The sequence below is a fragment of the Ornithorhynchus anatinus genome, chromosome 3 (assembly GCF_004115215.2).
Source record: "Ornithorhynchus anatinus isolate Pmale09 chromosome 3, mOrnAna1.pri.v4, whole genome shotgun sequence".
In the NCBI taxonomy this organism is placed as follows: Eukaryota; Metazoa; Chordata; class Mammalia; order Monotremata; family Ornithorhynchidae; genus Ornithorhynchus; species Ornithorhynchus anatinus.
The window spans coordinates 46,629,637-46,644,471 of record NC_041730.1 but is presented as its reverse complement, the minus strand read 5'-3'; the positions used below and the strand labels follow the sequence as shown (position 1 = coordinate 46,644,471).

At 40.8% G+C, this 14,835-nt stretch overlaps 1 protein-coding gene across 3 annotated transcripts in view; it reads right to left on the bottom strand.

Moving 5' to 3' along the window:
* The window catches only part of USP47 (ubiquitin specific peptidase 47), an 80,236-nt gene that overhangs the window by 25,822 nt on the left and 39,579 nt on the right, over positions 1-14,835 (bottom strand). For all 3 annotated transcript variants that reach the window (XM_029059159.2, XM_029059158.2, XM_039911474.1), the window contains exons 6-13: positions 14,020-14,165; positions 13,645-13,724; positions 12,466-12,615; positions 5,962-6,057; positions 5,731-5,883; positions 2,967-3,134; positions 1,076-1,207; positions 810-886 (exon numbers count right to left, since the gene is read on the bottom strand). In XM_029059159.2, the coding sequence (XP_028914992.1) occupies positions 810-886; positions 1,076-1,207; positions 2,967-3,134; positions 5,731-5,883; positions 5,962-6,057; positions 12,466-12,615; positions 13,645-13,724; positions 14,020-14,165 (1,002 nt within the window). The remainder of the gene's footprint in view (positions 1-809; positions 887-1,075; positions 1,208-2,966; positions 3,135-5,730; positions 5,884-5,961; positions 6,058-12,465; positions 12,616-13,644; positions 13,725-14,019; positions 14,166-14,835) is intronic.

The following is a 14,835-nucleotide window of genomic DNA, read 5'->3' as shown; positions in this document are numbered from 1 at the left end:
CAGGAAGGACGAGAGCTTTACCAGTCAGAGACCCCTGGGGAATATAAGTGGAGGCTGCTCTATTTGGGTGGATCTCTCTGGTGACCCAGCTCTAAAGCTGAGTGCTTCAGCATCCCCCAATCAGTTTTTTTGGGGAGAGTTGTGGGGTAAGAAGAGAGGGAGGCAGGGCCTCAGGATGCTCCAGGATGGACATGGGCAGGTGCTGCCTGGCCAACGGAGGAAGCTCCAAACTGAACTCCTTATCTTCCCACCAAACCCTTGTCCTCCTCTTACCTTTCCCATCACTGGAGGCAAAAGCCAACATTCTCCCACCTCACAAGCCCATAAACCTGGTGTTGTCTTTGATTCTTCTCTCTCTTTCTCGGCTCCCTCTCCCTCCTGCGTCTTTGCACTTGTTTCTGTGAACTATGGGCATTTGATATTCACCCCACAGCACTTAAGTACATATCTATAAATAGAACTGTTTCTATTACTGTCTGTCTCCCTCCCCTAGACTGTAATCTCAGTGGGGGCAGGGAACATATCTCCCAACTCTGTTGTGTTGTACTCTCCTGAGCCCCTATTACAGTGCTCAGCAGGCAATAAGCACTCGATAAATACCACTGATGATGAGGGTATCAGGTCGACTGGCCAACTGCAGCCAGGGAGAAATGTTTTACACTGCACAGAGGGGTTGTGCTAGCTGAAGGCATGAGTGAGGAAGACAGTTTGCTTCTGTTACCCTAAATCGAATGGTACTGCCCTCAAAAAGCAACCGGGAAGATACACAAAGGACCAGCAGGTAAAACACGAAATCTATGGGTACTCACCTTGCAAAAGCACTTGAGTAATACCCTCTGCTTCCTGAAGACCCACCATGGGTTTTTTTAATGTCCTCTGCAGTTATCTACAAAGAAACCCCCCAAACTCTAGCTTAGAAACTCCAGTTAACTGGTTAAATAGCCCCTGACATGGCACTAGGAATTTCTTTTAGGAATTGGAAGGGAAGGAGGGGTATGTCCTTGGAACCCAATTCCCAAATTAAGAACTTAAAGGCCTCCCACCTCCCACCAACCCTGAGAGGACTATGGCTTACCCTGCTAACGTGTTGGTCGTTGAAGCTGTACCACTGCTCATCGCTGAATGATTTTATGCAGGCATAATAATGGCCACCGGCGGCACTTCCCGAATGCACCATAACAGAAAAGAGTTCATACAGCAAGGAATGCTAGGGGAACACCAAGTAACAAGTCCACAAACATTTTAGATTTCTCATCCAAATCAAGAATTCACTGCCCAGCTTTTCCTTTAGTTGAATGGGGTAGCAAAAAAAACGTTGTAAACCTGAAGATTACTGCATCTCAAGCAAATGATTAGCTGCCTAACACTCCCATTTTCATGCCAACACAAATCGATTTACAAGGGCAGTCATTCTCGCTTCACTCTAAATTAAGCAGATACGTCTTTTAGAACAAAATTAGGCTGATTGGTAAGACTCAGATCACAGACTTCTAAATACACATTGTAATGAATATTGCTGTACAAAGGTAAATCAGCTAGATACACACGTACATTTGTCAAACTTTGCACAGTCTCATTTTAGACAATATGAGAAATTCTGACGGGGTTAATATTAGCAGATCTGCTTCACTGAGTTTTCAGTAACTAAGTCAGAAGACACATGGGCTCTCCGCAAACATCCATTAACCAGCCATCCTATAGGCATGCCACTTTAGAAAGAAGACAGTGAATCTTCTTTTCAAAATGTAGATACTTTACAAAAAAGAATAGGCTAAGATTACGGCTACTTGGCTACTCTGAGTCCACGTAATAAGAATGAAGAAACTGGGGCTCGAAATGCACCGAGAAAACTGGACTACTTCCTGTTTTTCTTAATGCTCTTTAAAAGACATTACCAGGAATATAAAGGATCAAAGTGGCCAGTACTGATTCATTAATTTTAAGGCACCCAAACAAAAAATACTTATAAAGCTGCAAAGGCATTGGCCCCATCTTCATTAACAAGGAGATTAAAATCTCTAGATTGGGTACTAGTTTTTGGGTACCACAAAGCTCTATGGATAAGAAGTGGGTTTTAGACACGAGAATCACACCCAACAGAGTATTAAAAAAAATAAACAAAAAAACCCCCACACCTCACAGGTCCCAAGAATCATTTAAAGCTTATGCACTGAAAAATATCTACCTAGGGAAGACGAGGTCCAAATATTCTCCTTCCTCTTTCAGTGAATTTGCCAGAAGGTGAAGAGAAATATAAAGAGAGCACAGAACTGGGTGGCAAGATCTGGGTTCGGATCCCAGCTCTGCTCCCGAACAACTGAATGACCTTGGGCAAGTATCTCTCTTCCTACATTTCCTCATCTGAAAAATGGGGCTATAGATCAGCTCATCCTACCTCTTAGATGTGAGTCTTGTGTGGGATACAGACAGTGCCCAATTAGATTGTTTCCTCTCTCCCCAAGGCTCAGCCTGTAGCAAGTATTAATATGTACTTATTGCAATTATGAATTCAGTTGAGAAAGATCGACCAGCTGATTTTTTTTCTTTTCCAAAAATCAGATATTCTCTGAATCTAATGATTCTCAGTGTCTGGCTACAAATACTTACAATAAGAATGATGCCCTAATCAATCAATGACACTGAGTGCAGAGAACTGTATTATTTGGGCAAGTCCAATACAACAGTATCAATCAATGGTACTGATTGAGTGCTTGCTGTATGCAAAGCACTGAATTGAGTGCTTGGGAGAGCACAATACAGAGTTGGTACACACGTTCCCCTGCCCACAAAGAGCTGAGAGACCAACATGAAAAAAAAAAAACCAGACAGGGAAAATAGGAAAGCATATGGATAGATGCACAAGTGCTGTGGAGTGAATGATCAAGCGCTCAGCAGTTGGGATGAAAATCAAATGCTTAGTGGGTAAGGATCCACATGCCCTCCCATTAGACAGAAAAGAGCCCTACCTTCTCAAGGCCAGGTTTAGAAACCTTTTCCGTCCCACTGTTACTTTCAAGACAGATTCCTTCATCAACTCCATCATCATTGGAGAAATCATTGCTCATCTGATCACTGTGACAGCTGCCTTCATTTTCAGCTCCACTATCAGTGCAACTCTCCGTCTGCGGAGACTTCTGGATGGTAAACAGCAACGATTGAAAGTTACGAATGAATGAAGGTACATCCAAGTTACCCTTTTAGTATCAAGAGGTTTCAGACTACTTCAATGAATCTTTGTTTTTAGATTATATTCAAGAAGGCTTACATCTCCCACAAAAAAAGGTACACATTAAAAAGAAGAAATACAAATCTAATGGTCGTAAAATTGAAAGCACTATTTTTGACTGTTTACACTCAAGCGCCTAAAGAAAGATCGGTGCTATTTCTGCACAAATTCCTATTTATGATTAAAAGTGTAAGGCACCAACAATTTTGATTCCAGATGCTATAAAAGTGAGTTTAAGAAAGGAAAGTGCTCAAAGCTGAGCACTGTATTTTTCTCTCCCTCTCCCAAAGTTTGCACCTCCTTCTTTGGAAAGAATCCCCCAAAATGAAAACGCTAAAATAGTCTCGTGCTAACCACTTCCAGTATAAGAAGAGGAAGTCTGGCCTAAAGAACGAGGGGGAAATCTACCAACAAAATATACCAACAAAACTACTCTTAGGCAAGACCTGATTCTCTGCTGTGAGAGACCATCCCAAGAGTTTCTGCCAGTTGAGCCAGAATATCTTCTCCTTTGCCAGGAACAAAGATCTAGATGCAAATTACAGGGCAGTCTCAAATTCTACACCTAAGGTGTCCTCCGCTGTCAGACATAACCACCTTCCCCTTACGTAGTGCTGTACAATGGAAGTAAGAAATGTGAACTCTAAATATCACGTGTCCCAACTTTCAGTCATCCCCTCTTGAGGTCGGACTGTGCACCCCTCCAAAACTCTATCTAAAACTTTTCTTTAAAGGAGTCACCTGTGATTCATTTAGAACAGAAGCACTTAAGAATGCCAACGATTTCTGAGGAAGCAGCCATTTAACCCCCGTGAAAATGCCTTTCTGTGATTCTCTCTGTGAATGTGTCTCCAGAATACCTAGATGAGTAAGTTGGTGTTATTTTGTGGCAACTGGGACTTCAGGTCACCACTGCCGGCTTGCAGTCTTTCCGCTTCTCAATGATTAAGAGGTGAAAGGAGGGGACAGGAGAAGACGGAAAAATGTGGTGCTGAAGCTCCCTCGGCATTCCAGGGCCTCTAGGCTACAGGGCCCAGAATGCCAAGGAACCTAGACTGAGCACCCCTCCACAATCTTGGATGGGACAGACCAAGAAAAGGGGAGTCCACTCAAGAAAGGCTGACCAGGTTAAGCAGGGCAGTACAGATCCTTTATTTTCCTAAAAACGCCTGAGGCAGTTTATGAGAAGAAAACCAGGACCGCCTAAGGTAAATGGGAATTTGGGGTTCAGCCTCCTGAGAAGTCAACCGGACGCAGGAATGTGGCTGCTGTGATTCAAGGAGGGCCACTGCTTAATCAGTCAATGGTATTTACTGAGCGCCTGGGAGCGTACAAAACAAAGTTGGCAGACACGTGCCCTGAAAATTAAGGAGCCTTAAGCCACAACAATACCACATCGAGCTCCGGCAGACCCAATGAACAAAAAATTTGTGTCAGGGAGCACTCTCACCCCATGCCAGACTAGAACTGGTCAAATGCCAGCTGACCAAACTGCCTAGTCTGAGGTCTGTCTAAAACAACACACCAGATTGAGAGGCAAAACCGTTACAGGTGGATTCTGGGCCCCTGTCATTTGTAAACTGTACGGACTAACGTGCGGGAGACTGCACAGAGTGAACAGCCTTGAGAGAGAGAGAGAGAGAAACACCGAAACCTAAATGTGAGCTTCAACCAACACTAAAGTCTTTAGGCAAGCTGGCTATACCTCGGTGCCTGTGCCTCTTCAGTAGGTGAAGAAAACACCTTGCCTCTTCCTGGAGGCCCAGTTAACTTTAGTATTTCATTAAGGAACGCTTGAAAAAGCATTAGGTGTCTTGGAGAAAGACAATTTACCATGAGGGACCCTCCTTTGCTATATTACTAATATGGCAATACTATTATTATGCTATACTATTTATTATGGAGGAAGAATAACCCCCTCCTGAAGAACCCTCCTTTGCTATATTACTAGTACGGCAATACTATTATTATGCTATACTATTTATTATGGAGGAAGAATAACCCCATCCTGAAGGCCCCCCCAGAGTCAAGGGTCTCAGGTGCTTCGAAACAAGGCAAAGGGTGAGTAGAGAACACTGCCAAGTCTTTCCATTAAAGCCAAAGGTAGCATGTACTCATACGTAGAGGAAATTGAGGGCAGGAAACCCAAAACTTTCTCTCCACTGCTAAGGCAAATGGCTTTTCCAAGAAAACTAGGTCCTCTTTCCCAGTCTAACCATTTCCTAAGCCTCACACCTGAAAGTTTATCTTTAAAGAAAAAAAGTGGTTTTCCATAAGCAGGCGGGAACATTTTGGGGCACAGTAGTGGTGGTGGATCAGATGGTATTTGAAAGACTACACGGGAAAGAAGTTCAAAAATCCATATTTTGGGCATTTTGTCCTCACACCTATGAACTCTTCATATCCCCTAAATGGTCAGAACCTGTAAAAGCTGCAGAATCCTCAACACTTCAAATCTTAATTTCAATGGATTTGCGAGAAAGAAAGTCAAAGTGGGTCTTTACCTCATCTTCAACGTCAATGAAAGTACTCATGTCTAGCTCCTCAGGGAAACTCATGCGATCGTTTAATTTAATCCTATGCATGGTGGTGTAATCGAAGTCAAACCTTTTCAACTGCAGGGTCAGCAGATATGGGAAATGCAAAAATCGCAGCCCCTAAAAAAAACAGAAGCAGATTTGAATATCGGGTGCTGTCACATGACGACGATACTGATCTGCAGAAGTCGTGTTTACCTTCCGGGCGTCACATTTCTTCTTACAGCGTTCACAGAAGTACTGATTGGGGCCATCCAGGATCTCTGGCTGAATGAACGCATGCAGTGCTTCTTCCTGGTGAAAGAAACGGTTTGTTTTAGCATCTCCACCCATCAATTTTACCCAAAGCACTGGCGGTGTATGCTGCTAGAGAGACGGACATTTTAAGGGAGGATCGATTAGGAAACAAGACGGCATGTCAACGGTTTACTGGTAGGCAAGCAGTCAAATCATAAACAATAAGTAAATATCATATTTCATTCTGTATGAGAAGCATCCACAAGGTTTCACCTGCCCTTGTATCTAATCTACAATAAAATATGATCCTGTTATCTTGCACATCACATTGTCAATTATGCTCAATCAGGTCTGCTTAACTGGTCATATGTGATAACGGTATTTTGGGTAACTTAGCAAATCCAGTCTTCACTCCTAAAATTAAAAAGGGCTCATTATCCATCGAAGTTATTCCTGCGATATTTCCAACTGCGCAAAGCAAATTCCGAAGAAAGGGAGAGGCAGGGCAGTACGTAGACCTCTCCTCAATCTTCTTGTAGAAAGGTGCTGTATTCTACATCTGAGGTGACTTACTCCCAACGAACCCCTGGGAAACTCAATGACCTTTCTCCAGAGTTTCTAACAGTCCCAGGGTCCACAACCACAAGTGGCTGTAAACCAAAAATCTGAATGATTTTCTCCTCTAACTGCCTGGGGGATGGTACTGATTATAAACAAAAAAATCAGATATTTCGCATTGGTTCCGGGGGTCAGAAATTAAGTACAACCACTAGCCGCGTTTTCTGATTTTTGAACAAGCCCAAGAAAAAGCGGGAAAAGGTGCACTCTGGTGTTAGAAAAAAGCCCATCTTGGAGCAAATCCTCAGTGTAGACGTTCAGCTGGATGATTCGGGAGGTCTACATGGGGCATATCGATTGCACCAATTGCTCAAGCCTTCATTTTCTGGCCTGACCCTTCCCTGCCAACGTTAAGGACTCTTATTCTGTTACAAGAAGATAACCCGGTTAGCCCGAAAGGCAATTGTTTGGGGGCAACCTCGATTCTGAGAACCATCTGCACAAGTTCACCTGCACAAGTCAAAGCAGAAATACCAATGGCATGCTGCATATATTAATTAAGAAGAAGAAGGTACGGATTCAAAGAGAGGTGGGTCTCTAAGACAAATACAATGGCTTGAAAGTCTCTCTCTCGTGATGGGTAGAGTTCCTCCTCAAAAGGAAATATAAATAAAAGGGGGGCTTGTTTGGCAGAATAGACTCACCAATTGCAAAATGGCTGGCACCCAGCTTATAAGGTTACTATCTAAATGTTGTGGTTTGATGGATCCCACTTTGGGAGGAGATCAAGGATTTGGGAAGATAGTCAAAAGGCCTCCAAATGCATCCCTTCTCCCTCCATTTCTCTCACAACACAGGGAAGCACTAAGGACAAATAACAAAACAAATGGTTTTACAACCCCTGACTTTTCCACATGACCAAGAGTTCTACTAGACGTCATAAGAGAAGAAAGACTCTTTTACCAATTGCTTTTCTCTAAACCGTCTGTCCAGGATAAAGTTGGCCAGATTTTTATGAGGAGAATGAAGAAAGAGAAAGTTAATTGTCACCACGTTTTGGGGCTTGCACCAATTCAACAGGTAGTAAAAATGGCGAGTGCCAAATAAAGTACATGCAGAAAGAAGCTTCGAAGTGTCAAACCTTACATCACGGAAGAGTGACGAATCATTTCGACTCTGAGTTCCCTCTGGCCCGGGGAACAACAACTACGTATAAACTCAGTTCTCCCACAACACACATTTTCATTACACATTCCGGACAGAATGCTGTCAGGGAATTAGAGCATCACACTTCTGACAACCCACGTTGTCGCAGAGAGAACGTGATACGATGCCACAAGAAACGACGGTGTGCAGAGCATAACGTGAGTTTCCCTTAATGTGGGTTCCATCGGGAACTTAGCCCTGTGTAAAAGAACTGAGTGTACTTGAGTGTGCAAAGCACCTGATTTTTCACTTTGTACAAAAAATTCCACCATATAAACTACATAATGTAGTCTATTTAGGAAAAAACATGGCCGATTGGGCCAGTGATTCAAGAATACTGAGAATCTTGATTTTATACATGCAAAATAGAACATTTCTTAACTGAGGCCATCATAAAACTTCAGGTGGAATTTTCACAATCTAGATGTCTAGTGCCATTGTTTCCATTCTTCCATTTTATGTAAATTACCACAGGACTACAGGAGCAACGAGCAATAATAAAAAAAATAGATTCATACACGATGAAGAAATGTTTCCGTTCATTCAACAAATACATGACGTGAATGATGGACAGGAGTGGTTATGCAAATTTATGTAGACTACGTGTGATGTGCAAGTCAACAAAGAACCATATTGGAATATATTTATGATCGAAAAAAACAGGTGATGTCCTTAAACAGTGCCAAGTATACTGAATGAAATATTATGAATTATGTTTTACTCTATTGTCAATGATTCCATTGCTTACCACGGGCCTACTGAGAAGGATTCACTTCCCTAGTCCAAGAGATTTTTGGCTAATTCCTATGTTGATTTCAGAACTTGTTACACACATGTAGCATGCTTTTAATTTTGAACCTAGATACTTTATACTTTAGACACTTGCCTTTTTTGTATTTAGCAAGTCACTTATTTCTGACACGTTCATACTCAATCTACCCTCATTAGAACTTGTTACACACATGTAGCATGCTTCTAATTTTGAACCTAGATGCTTTGTACTTTAGACACTTGCTTTTTTTTAATTTAGCAAGTCATTTATTCCTGACTTCATACTCAATCTTCCCTCATTTCAGAGAAAATGAAGGCATGGTGTATTGAAGTGGCTGCTTCAAGGAATATGGTAATTTAACAATCACTCTATTCTATCTCTCACTCGGGGTCTATTTTGGTTTTGACTCAGTCCCTTGACAAAGTGATTCGACTTTGATTAAAAAAAAACAAAAAACCTGAGACAACACATATATTAATAAAATCAATGCAGATTTGGATTAATTTTCCCACTGATTAAGCGAGGCGGACAATTTGGTGTCAATTAGGGAATTAACTAAAGTTTGGACATTTCATTTACCCACATTGGAATGAATGACCTTCGATTTCCTAACAACCACATATACAAATACATCAAAAGAATATGGAAGCTTGAGTTTACTGAACTAGGAAGATTTACAACTAATTTTTGTTCTTAACGCAACATAAATCAGTACAACATGACCCAAACCTGACGCTACACGGACTATCTGATTTCTGACTATGGGAAAATTACTATTTTGTGTCAAATAGCTGGCTTAAATTTATTACTTTAGAAATAAAAATATTTCGATATGAAATGGCAGAGGATGACAAAAAACTTGAATTTATCCACATTCTCTGAAATTTCACAGTTAAAATCTTTAAAAAGAAAAAAGGCTAAATTATCCGGAAATATTACTATGATTATTTTATTCCTTTTCTTTCTCATACGAGGTGCTTTCATAATTCAAAAATCCATAAAAATCTCTCTTCTTTATTAGAATTTGAAGTTATTCCATCCAGTCTAATGACCAGGCTAAAGGTGGTCTTACAGGTGATATTTATAGCCTTTTTGCATTAATAATAAATAAACAAATAAAAATCCAGTCAATGGTGAAAGTTAGGACCATAATAAGATGGTTTGAATGAAATGCACCATGATTTACAAAAATATTTTGGTTGTGAAGGCCATCCACCAGTAGCTTGCTACTCTTAAAGTCATTTTTAATTTAAGTTTGTAAGATTTAAAAATTAAAAAAAAATTTTTAAATAAAACAATGGGACAAGAAGATAGCTCAACAACCTAATTTTCTTTCTAGAGAGAAAAAAAGGTTGAATCTCACACTGAACCTGAGGGGGGAGAAAAAAAATTCAACTCAATTTTCCAAAGGTTTAAACTAGTCGGTTTACCAAGTAGGACATTAAAAAGAAGTTACAAAATAATCTCATAGGCTGATCATTGCAACTTTTGTTTTTTAAAAACATTAGGGATCAGAAATAAACCTGTTCTGGAAAGGCTAATTTGTAATTTTGAATTAAGTTTTCACCAAAATATTTGCTTTCTGACACTGACTAGTGTACTGGTTTTCTAGTGCCACAATCACACACAAAAAAATGAAGAATCACTCACTGGTGATAGATTGATAAATTAAACAAATGGGTACACTCATTTACACTTTAACCTTCGATTTATCTACTGGTGGAGGGGTTCCAAAATTTATCACTTTAGAAGAGCAATAAGAAAAGACTTTGAATTTAGAAACAATACACCATTTATGTTGGTTTCATTTTTTAAAATGAAATTTGCTTGAATTCAGCTGTTGACACCTTTGCTCTACAATATATTGAGACAACCTTGAGGGCCTGGGACAGAGATACATAGCAATGCAGCTCAAATCTAGCCATCCCAAACTTTAAGGCATACTGATTAAATCAAGATCAAATTGCATGAGAGAAACTAAAGTTAGAGTTGGCAAAAACTTAATGGATTTTAATCAGCAAGAAATGCCTAGAATTTAAAAAGGAAATCTAACACTTCTCAAATCCCGGCATTTTCTTTCATCGCATTACACATCCAGCTATATTTTAAAATGTATCGATGTATTTAAAATACATAGAAGCAAGCAGTGATGTGCTTCTTTTTGCGATGATGTGAGATGACTTCGACTGACTCGAATCAGATTCCCATTCTCATTTCAGAAAATGTGGGGAAGTCACTTACCTCTAACTAGAGTTCTTGGAAGGTAGTGTCCTCCTTAGAACTCCTGGCTTGGGTTGTTTCGCTTGTGGAGATTTCCCTTTTAGGCAAAGTCTAAGAAGTTTTAGGTTCCCTTCGGCAAGCCCTATTAGCGCATGTGTGGGGACGTGGCTTCCACACTGTTTCATGTCTGAGGGCTCCAGTGGTCCGTAAGTCCCGTCCAATTCCCCATGGATGAGTGGAGGATTCATTCATTCAACAGCATTTATTGAGCGCTTACTAACCTCAGAGAATGCCACTTAAAAACGGGGTGATTTCTCCCATTTCCAAAAGCAGGAATCCTCCACCTGACTCCACTGCTGAAGTCACCAAAGCTAACAACCCCACAAGTATGCAGAAGAATAACGGGTCTCATTAAAGATCTAAACCATCTTACCATCTGAGTAATACATGTAATGTCTTCACAGGCTTCACAACTTGTACTAACTTGCAATTCATATTTAATAAATCCCAACTGAAGGGATTACAGCCAGACATGTCACAAGAATTCAAGCACTTGCCAGTTTTGACTCTCTCCGTGCTACTGTTCTCCTCACTGGCAAAATAATGGATTAGAAATATTTTAACGATAACTTCATTTAATCCAAGAAGCAAGAAAAATGTGTGTCTGTTTGGGTCACATGCTTCAGCTTCGCTGAAGAGGAACTTCGTGATATAGTCTCTATTGCCTGGATTACTTGATGCTTGTTCATGGATGGGTGAAATGAGGGTCTCTCCCCTTTTCACAGGTATTCTACAGTGTAGTGTCTGTCCCAGCATAGAAACTAGTTTTGAGTGGGAGTTTTAACTAGCTAAAATTCCTGGTTGTCTGAAACAATAAATATTATGTGGTTATAAACTTGTATTGTTCCAATACGCTACTCTGCCACAGTAAAATACGAGACCGCTTACTTGCAAAAAGAACTTTTAAGTAGGCTACTTGAAACTCTCACCCAACTCTCAATAACTGTTGGAGCCCAAGACAGGGTCAAAAGCTACACTGTCATCCATTATTTCAACCTCCTCACCAAAACTCTCAGAGATGCCAAATGTCACCTTTCACTTCCTAGAACCTCCCCCTGGAAGTGAAAATAAACAGTAAAATGGCAGTACGGAGGAAGAGATGATGTCATCAAGGAACTGACAAACCTGACATGAAAAATAAGCCCCTCCCTTACCAAGAATTTTTTTGACAAATTTTTTTTTAAAAAAACAAGATTAAATGGACACTTTCCCTTTTCCAGTGTTTTTATATGTAAATGTGTATAAGCCGCTTTGGATTTTTTTTTTTTAAACAAGACAGCAGAAACAAACAGTACCTAACTTTTCACCCTTTTGCTTGCCCGTCCATGTTTATAAAATGAAGAGGGAGAAGAATAAAAAACCTTTCAGAGGTTCACTCTGGCTCTTAAAAGTTATCTGATGCAAACCTGCATAACTCCCATCAGAGAGCAGATTACTATAGCAGTACCTTGGTATTTCCTTTCCCCTTTCCACACGCGCTAGTAGGACTCACCGAAGGGTCAGAAATCCTTCTAGATCTTGCTAGTTTGTGGCAGAAAGACCTGACAACCCAGGAAGGAGCATCTAGGAAGCTACTTACCATGAAATTAATGACAAAACTGTGCTACTTATTAAGAATTCTGACAAGCAGTCAGCTGAAAGGTACACACCACACTAGCAAATGCCTGGCTGGAGCCGTACGGTCGGATGACCAGTGGGATATCCAGGTACGTGTCGATTCTCCAGCCCTCATAACCGCATTCCAAGCATCGCACGTAGTCCTTCAGCTTGCCTTGATAAAGTTGATTTATGAGATCGGCCTAGGGTAAAATAACGTTTTCATGTTAAAGAGTCGCCCGCTATTGTGATTTGCAAAACACGTGGAGCAGAATAAAATAACACCAGCCCTTCACCAGAAAAGGTTTAAGAGGAAAAACTACTTTGGGCTCTAATTCTGGAAATATTCCTCAAAGCATGAGTACCTACCCAAATGAATTCTGACCCCATCAATCCAGGTAGACTGTGGGAGGACGGAAGGGAAGAAGCGACAAGTGAAAGGATATAGGATCCAGGCCTCCCTGGCCCAAGGATCAGGCCAGGCATGTTTGCCTAAGTTGCCTCAGTACAGTTGCTTGGCTTTCTATTCCATTAGCCCTCTGCTATATCCTCCCAAGTGAGAGTAAACACCAGACATCTTTTCTTTCCCCCTCCATGGCACTAGCGCTTACTACGTTCCAGGCACTGTACTACATACTGAGACAGATATAATAAGCTACTCAGTTTGGAGGCAATCCATATCCCACAAAGGGCACATATTTGACAGATGAGGTAACAGGCAAAGAGAAGTGAAGAGACTTCTCCGAAGTCACACAGCAGGGAAGTGGCAGAGCAGGGATTAGAACCCAGCTCCTTCTGACTGCTTCTGACTGACCCTCGTTCTATCCACTAGGCCACATTGCTTCTCTGCATGTGTGGAAGGACCTCCACTGCCAGACCTCAACAGGGTCTGAAACTGATTGTTTTACCTGAGCTCAAAAGGCTGGTTTGAGACCCAATTGCTAACAGAGTCTATGCATGCTATGTAGGAAAGGGAAAGCCTGTGTCAATGGGGGGGCTACAGATGACATGCTTTGACTGCCCTCAACAAAATATTAATTTCAGGACAAAGGTATCGTTAGAAATTTTCTCATTTTACTTATTACATTAGATTGTGATCAGAGAAGTTGAGAATTTTAGGCCCTTCAGAACAAGTTAATCAGTTTAAGGATATCAGGAGGATTAAAAAAAAGGGGGGTGGGGGGAGAGAAAAAAAAAGAATCCCCAATACACAAGTTCTGTTGTACAATTACCTGTTCCGTTTGCTTCCACTTTTGTTCCAAAGCATCAAACATGACTCTACAAAGTTCTTGTACATCATGCTGCTGCCAAGCTGTTTCAACATAAGATTTACTTCAATCAAAAGGCCATTTCAAACGATATTAAACTATATTACACCCGGGTACGATCCAACTTTTAGGGAAAAATTTGTGTCCGATTTAAAAAAACTTCTCGTAATCCTTATAACCTCTCAAATTTATATAATGAGAAAATAGATTACATACCAAGATATAGTTGGATATAAAAATAGAGTTTTGAATCAAATATAACAACGTGCAAATGGAAAGGCAGACAATTTTGACATATGCCTCTGACAAAAGTACAATTTCCACAAATAGAAATATTACCCTCACTACTATCCCATCCAAAGCTCCTTGTAACATCGGTCGTTTCGATGGCTCTTTTTTTGCTGTTCTGCAATAAAACAAATAGCCTTTGAAGCTGATAAGGGATGCTGGTGACTGGATCCTCTTCAGCTTCCTCAAATTCCCACCTATAGAATGAAATGTTTGAACTGCATTTATAAAGGTATTTTTTAAATTCTCATCACTAAATATTAGCATCATCTTTGACCAAATGGCAATTTTATAAAATGTGGGTCTAAAACCACCCATCCGACACACGAAATCGAGTATATGCCTCAAGAATCTAGGAACCCAGAAGCCATAAAAACGTGACAAAAACAAGTCCGATCCCGGTTACGAGGTACAAGACCTAGGGTATGCTCTGCGCGTGGTAAGCTTTCGATACATACTATTTTTTCCAAATAAGGCTGAAGACATAAATCATGGAGGTGAGACAAAAAAAACTAACAATATTCAAGATTTCACCCCATGGCATGATCTGCGTTCTTTGGACTACCTAGCTGCTGGAGCCTTCGTTTTAGCAGTTTGAGATAAGACGGTCAATACATCTGGATATTAAGAAGGAAGATGCTTTAAATATCCATTACGCAGGATCGGTATCCTTGTCCCAAGCACCTGGTATCCTTAGATACACTCAGTTCCTCTGTTAAGAGGGAGTTGCATTCTTGAACGTTCACCTTAGGGAACGTTCACATTGTAGTACTTACTCTGGGTCCGCGCGTAACCATTTCTTCTGACACAGTTGTGAACTGTCAGAATTAGGTTCCCTAGTTCTACTGTCAAACTCTACCCCCAAAA